We start from the raw sequence: 7,166 nt of genomic DNA on the forward strand, positions 1-7,166 counted from the left end.
CACATGTGGCCGGACTGGGCACCTTCCAAAGCCCTCCTGGGAGCAGTGGAGAAACCTTTGTCAGGAAGCCGATCCCCGCCTCTAATATCGCAGGTGTCGTTCAAACCGGCGTTGACGGTAAGATTCGCCATTTACAGGCTACCGAGAAATAATAGATTTTTTTTTTGAGAGTAGAGAAATAATAGATGTGTAATTAGAAACCGAGGAACAGGTTGCTGGGCCGTCCCGAGGCGCGTGGGCTGTGTGCTCTAACGCTAACTAGCCCATGTTAATGGGCCCTCGCGCCGAACACAGTCTCGGCCCACACACACGAGAGAATCGGAAACTTTCCCGCCGGCCATCTCGCTCGTCCCGCGGAAACAGCCCTTCCCGCGCGGCCGCATTAACGCCCGCCAAATTTTCGCGGCGGCGGGAACATGTAGTGAATGGAACCCTAGAAAACCAAAGTTCACCCCCATATCGTCAATCTCACGAAATCCCAGCGAGCCAAGCCATTCCAAATTCCTCAACACCAAGAAAGCCTCCGAGGCGACGGACCTGCGAAGTCGCCATGAAAGGGCGCGCTGTGAAGTTCCGTGAGGCGCACAAGTCGGGCTCGCCGGCCCTCTGCTCCGCCGCGTGGGGCCCCGGCGGGAACCACATCGTCACCGCGTCGGCCGCCGACACCGCCATCCTTGTCCACGACGCCGCCGCTGTGGTCGGCAGTGGCGGCGTCGGACGGGGCTCGGGTCCGGCGCCGGTGGCTACGATCCGGCTCCACAAGGACGGCGTCACGGCGCTTGCCGTCGCACCGGGCCCCGGCGGCTCCCTGGCTTCCGGATCCCTCGATCATTCCGTCAAGTTCTACACATTCCCAGGTTCTTGGATTCCACCGCCCTGTTGCGCGCATCTGATTCGAGAGTATTTCTCTTTTTTCTTTTTCACCGCCAGATTTGTGAAATTGCTTCGATTTCGTTGCAGAGGGGGAGTTCCAGAGCAATGTTACCCGATTCACCCTCCCGATCCGGTCACTCGCTTTCAACAAGAAGGGGACCCTGCTGGCGGCAGCCGGCGACGACGACGGCATCAAACTGATTGCGACCATCGACAACACGATCTCCAAGGTGCTCAAGGGCCACAAGGGCTCCGCCACCGGGCTGGCTTTCGATCCCAGGAACGATTACTTGGCATCCGTCGACAGCTTCGGCACGGTCATCTATTGGGATCTTTGCTTCGGCGGTGAGGCCCGTACCCTGACGCGTGTCGCTCCCACATTCCGTTCAGATAACTCGGTGAAGAATGTCCTGTGCTGGAGCCCTGATGGGCAGACCCTTGCTGTTCCCGGATTGAGGAACAATGTGGTGTTGTATGATAGGGACACCGGGGAGGAGGTGTTCACGCTGAAAGGAGATCATGAGCAGCCAGTTTGCAGCCTTTGCTGGTCCCCGAATGGGAGGTACCTTGCCACTGCTGGCCTGGATAGGCAGGTGCTGATTTGGGATGTCAAGTCAAGGCAGGACATTGAGAGGCAGAAGTTTGATGAGAGGATATGTAGCTTGGCTTGGAAACCAGATGGAAATGCTTTACTGCTGATTGATGTCATGGGCAGGTTTGGCATTTGGGAGTCGGTCGTCCCTTCAACTCTGAAATCGCCTACTGAGGGAACACCTGACCTCAACTCGACCAAGGTTCCTTTGTTTGATGATGAGGATGATGAAGAGAAGGCAGGTTCCTCTGGTGGATTGGAGGATGATGTTGATGAAAGTCTTGCTGATTCAACTCCTTTCAGCCACAAGAGATTGAAGAGGAAGTCTACCTTTGATGACCACTCAAATGGGGATAGTGAAGATGAGGATTTAATTCATAAGATGGAATCGTCTAAGAGAATGAAAGATAAACATAAAGATAAAAAGGAGGGTGCTGGAAAGGCAAGAGGTGATTCAGCAACTTCAGGGAGGCTGGTTACAGCAAGAATGCAAGCTGCTTTCCAGCCTGGGTCAACACCTTTTCAGCCTGGGAAGCGAAATTTCCTTGCCTACAATATGCTTGGAAGTATAACTACAATTGAAAATGAGGGGCATTCACATGTAGACGTAAGATCTTTTGTTCCCCTGTTGCTTCATAGGCTATTATATGTCATCAGTTGATTACAGCTTGACTGCGAATCAAACCATCTGAAGTTATTTTAGCTCCTGTTAAGGAATGATAATTATATCTACATTTTCCAGGTTGACTTTCATGACACAGGAAGAGGCCCTAGAGTTCCTTCCATGACTGACTATTTTGGTTTCACAATGGCTGCCCTGAACGAATCAGGAAGTGTGTTTGCGAATGCATGCAAGGGGGACAAGAATATGAGTACTCTCATGTACCGCCCATTCGGTAGCTGGGCCGGTAATAGTGAGGTAAGTTATTTGCATATAGTACACAGGCTTTATAAACAAATTGAACTCTAGAAGTTTACAGCACCTTACTGGTTACTGATACAAAGTCTTTTTATTTGTTGATTATTTAGTGGTCAATGAGGTTTGAGGGGGAAGAAGTAAAGGCTGTGGCTCTTGGTACTGGATGGGTTGCTGCCGTCACAAGTTTAAATTTTTTGCGCATCTTCACGGAAGGAGGCTTGCAGGTTTTTTAAGCTTCCATTTACATTTTAAAGGTTTTTATTTCACTAGTTTTATGCTTGTCTGGGATTAGCAAAGATCCTTTTGATGAAAGGAAGCTGCCTCAGAGTTAGTTCCCAAACATCATGAACCCTGTTGTTGATTTTAGGTCACAGCTATTTACTAGCCCTCTTATGACTGAAATATTCTGGTATACAATTTTACAGTGCTTTGAATGGAAATTTGGTTGGTCTGAAATTATTAATAACAATCAACTTTGTACCCCTGAATCGGTTCCCATCTGATATTTCTTTTTTGTTAACGTACTAACATTAGATCCATGCAGTATTATAGAATACCTACTCTTCTATGTTCCTTTAGTTCTATGAGTCGTCTGTATACTGTGTAATCCTGCCTGGTGCTGATACACCTTCTGGGAAAAACAAGCCTATTTAGGGTGTGGAGTGTTAAATACCTTGCCATTCTTTCTCCATTGATCTGTAATTTTATTACTGAAGGTGATCTTAAGCGCTACAAACATTCAAATTTGTGAAGCATTAGCCTTTTTTCCCATTACTATCAAAGTGCCAGAATGGCATCATACATGACTCAGGAATTCTAATTTCACCTTCCATACCCAAAAAAACTAACTAAAGCAATGTTCTTTTCATGGAAATAATCATTTTCTCTTTCTCTGGTATACCAAGTTCAGTTATTTTCTTGTTGGTAGAAGTATACAGCATAACTTATATTAATTTTAAGATTATAGTATGTCTTGTTCTTGGTATTTTGAGATTGAAGCACTGCCTCCCCACCATCCAAAGGGGGAAAAATAATCCATGTTCACTGATAATTGAAGTTGACGAATATTGGTGTCGTCTGGCTGGTATTCTTTGTTCTGTTTTTACTTGAAGAGGAAAAGATCCAGTTGATCTATTTAGTTCAACTTGTAGTCAAATGTTTACGTAGACAACACAAGCATTTCATAGTCTAACTGTTGTGGACTCTTTAGAGGTGGTCCAGACACTGTACATGTCGGGTAGGGCGGTTGTTGGCAAGGAATTTAGGTGAAATAAATTCGTCTAAGAGGAAACTCGTAGGAGGAAAGTCATCTATAGTTGTATACTATATTAGGACAGGTATAACAGATTGAAGTGAGAAATAAAGAAAACAGTCTCCTTTATTTGAGTTCCTATTCTCAACCCCTCTTTTTTCTCTCTTCTACCCTTGCTAGGCGTTTCTGATTGCCACCTATGGACCTACACGATGGCCAAGGCCTTGGTCACCATGCATCTCACCCTACCGCTTGTGCAAGAGAAAGCAACACTAATCAATCTAATTTCTTATTTCGCAGATGCATATCCTCTCAGTCAGTGGTCCAGTTGTTACAGCGGCAGGTCATGGGGACCAGCTAGCAATTGTATCCCATGCTTCAGATTGTCTCCCCTCAGGAGATCAGGTATTCTTTGGCATTTTCATTTCCTTTAGTGCTGAAGATAGTGATATTGATATATGTTGTGCTGAAGGTGCTTTAATGCTTCAAGTAGTATACATATTTCTGTCAAATATATAGGCTTCTATAATAACTGATGCTGTAACTGACTAAAAATTCGTGACTGACATTGAAAGGTGCTGGATGTCAAAGTATTCAACATATCTGAGGGGGTACAATCAATGTCTGGCCGCCTTGTTTTGACTCCATCTTCTCAATTATCTTGGTTTGGTTTCAGTGAGAACGGCCAACTTAGTTCGTATGACTCCAAGGTATATATGACATGAATGAATTATATTTTTGAACATGACTTTATTAATATCAAGATTCAGTAATGTTTTAAAACTGCGCAACAAAATTTCCAGGGAATACTGAGGGTCTTTTCCAGCCAATTCAGTGGGAGCTGGCTTCCACTTTTTAGGTATTGAATCTTCTGTACTGGTTGAACATTCATTTAGAGCAGATAATCACTCTTATCTGTTCTCAGTTCTATCAAGGCAAGAAAATGTGAAGATGAAAGCCATTGGGTGGTGGGTTTGGACGCTACTAATATATTCTGCATTCAATGCAAATCCCCCCAGTCTTATCCAGAGGTATGATTTGCTTCTATTCAGGCAATTTTTCATATTTGTTCAACTCTTCAAATACAGATAGTCCAATAAAAGCTTTTAGCTAAGTAATCTGGAAAGTTGACAATTTGTTTTTTTTGTGCGTGTTAGTTTCGTGAGGAAGTGGCAACAAATTCATTTGGTTGGCTTTGTCACGCTTAAATATAAAACTTACGTTATTTTAGGATCTCATGCTAATTTCCAAAAAGGAAAATGAGATCATCCTGTATCCAATTCCTGTATCCAATTCCCAGTTTCCTCATTGCATGTTGGTCCTCTCTTTTATCTTCTCTTGATCTTAGGTAATGCCCAAGCCTGTGCTGAGCATACTTGAGCTGTCATTTCCTCTCGCGTCATCTGACCTCGGAGCGAGTAGTTTGGAAAATGAGTTCATGATGAGGAAGCTGCATCTGTCACAGGTTCATACTGTTCCATTTCAGTTTTGTACTGTGGTATCTTTGATCTGGTGCCTAACATTGCTGTTTATCTCAGATCCAGAAGAAAATGGAAGAAATGGCTGCATTGGGTCTGGACACAACTGCATTTGACGATGAAGCATTCAACACGGAGGCTGCACTTGACCGGTGCATCTTAAGGCTCATCTCCAGCTGCTGCAATGGTATAATACTTGAACTAACAAGATGCATGAATCATCGTAATTTGTGCTTCTAAATAAATGTTCTTTTGTTGTTGTTGCTCCAAAGGTGATAAGCTTGTTCGAGCTACTGAGCTTGCAAAATTATTGACACTGGAGAAGTCAATGAAGGGAGCACTAACACTTGTGACACGCTTGAAACTGCCCATATTACAAGAGAAGTTCAGTTCTATACTTGAGGTGAAAGCCACAGCCCATAATTGTTTTACCTGAACTAAACCTGCATATTTTTAAAACTTCATTCATGTGAATGTCTATAATACATTACTTCGTTCTGATGATTATACAATGTCTTACATCAGGCGAGGATGATAAACGATACAAGAAATTCAGGAACTGTCGTTTCTTGCTCCAATGCTACAATTACAAAGAACTCACCAGCGCTGAGCACTCATGCAGTTCTAGCCGCTAAGGTTGTGCAAAGTGGAAACAGCTTGCAGGAATCTACATTGCCCAAACAGAATCCTGTCAACCAACGAAGCAGTTCAACTGAGCCAATGAAGGCAGAAGGAGAACAACCAAAAGAAATTAATGATAGCACTCGAAAGGTTTCACCTGCCCTTACACCATTAGCCAAGGTACCCAAAAACAGTGAAACAAAGAGAGACAGGAATGGAGCAACCAATGCAACTGCGGTCGATCAGAATCAGAATGGAGGCATTGATCAGATTGGTGCAAAAAAGAAGAGCACTGAAGACTACAATCGAGCAGAGCCTAAGCGACCAGTTAACCCCTTTGCAAAATCGTCATCCAGCAAAGAACAGTCATCATCCCTTTTGGATTCCATCAAGAAGATGAAGGTTGAGAATGAGAAGGTTGATAAAGCTAACAGCAAGAAGGTGAATGTTTAACTGTTTTCATTTATTCATGGCCCGCCGGAGGGAAATTGACTGGTTCGCATCCATTTAAACTAACATCTGCTGTTTCATTTTGATTCTGGTAGTGTAGTAACCACCATTTACTTTCTTAATTTCTTTTTCGGATGGCTTGTGAGCTTACTTTGTAGTTGGGATATCCGGTTCATAACATTATGTAATATATTCCCCTTATTTATGAAATAGATTATTTGTCCCTTTGTGAAATACTTTGAAATGTAAAATTGCTTATTTGTCTAATTATCTCTATGATTTATGTATGCCTCCGAAATATGTAATGGTTTGGATCAGATTGACTGAACTGTTAATTTGTTTTTAAGTGTGTAAAATTCCCTTAAAGTTAAGCGGAGGCATTCCCTGAGCTGTTTCAACTCGTCTTAACAATACTTCCGATAATTCTTTAGAAGGGAATTTGGGGGAAGGAATATGTGAACTAGTATTAGAATGGGCTTATAGGAAATACTTGATAGCCACGCTGAGCGAGAATTGCTAACCTAGCTGCTCCTTTGATAAACGAATCACCAGTCTCTAGACCCGTGAAGAATATTTCAAACTATTCTGCTCTTCTTCTGAGGTGCGAAGAACTCATACATTTGCAGTGTTTTTTTTAGTGAAATGCAGCCCGCGAAGATCCTAGGAAACTCTGGTTATATCAAATGTTCTTTTACGACCCATTAACTTTGCAAACAGATCCTTAAACTTTTAAAAAAATGTGTCATAAAATATGAAACTACACTTAGGTTTTTGAGCACAGTATGCCAGCACAAACGAGGAAGAAAAAGGTGGAGTCGTTGGTCTCGAAGTCCATGGGTTCGGATCCTGCAATGAAGACATCTTCCAATCTTCGGATGTCATCCACAACAATTCGAAACATGCAGAAGCATCCGCGCTATCTCATGTAGCTAAAAAACATTGCGTAAAAAATAGTCATCAATTTTGATTTTAAACCACCAT

The 7,166-nt window shown here is 43.2% G+C and overlaps 1 protein-coding gene across 1 annotated transcript; it reads left to right on the forward strand.

Moving 5' to 3' along the window:
• Positions 1-371: 371 nt before the first annotated feature.
• LOC133897934 (protein ENHANCER OF LHP1 1) lies at positions 372-6,419 on the forward strand. The gene is made up of 12 exons (XM_062338765.1): positions 372-857; positions 961-2,072; positions 2,208-2,384; positions 2,495-2,608; positions 3,937-4,041; positions 4,212-4,346; positions 4,440-4,495; positions 4,562-4,667; positions 4,985-5,101; positions 5,175-5,301; positions 5,387-5,517; positions 5,640-6,419. The coding sequence occupies exons 1-12, from the start codon at positions 551-553 to the stop codon at positions 6,186-6,188; spliced, it is 3,036 nt and encodes a 1,011-aa protein (XP_062194749.1). The 5' UTR covers positions 372-550; the 3' UTR covers positions 6,189-6,419.
• The last annotated feature ends 747 nt before the right edge of the window (positions 6,420-7,166 follow it).

This window comes from Phragmites australis, chromosome 17, assembly GCF_958298935.1.
Source record: "Phragmites australis chromosome 17, lpPhrAust1.1, whole genome shotgun sequence".
NCBI lineage: Eukaryota > Viridiplantae > Streptophyta > Magnoliopsida > Poales > Poaceae > Phragmites > Phragmites australis.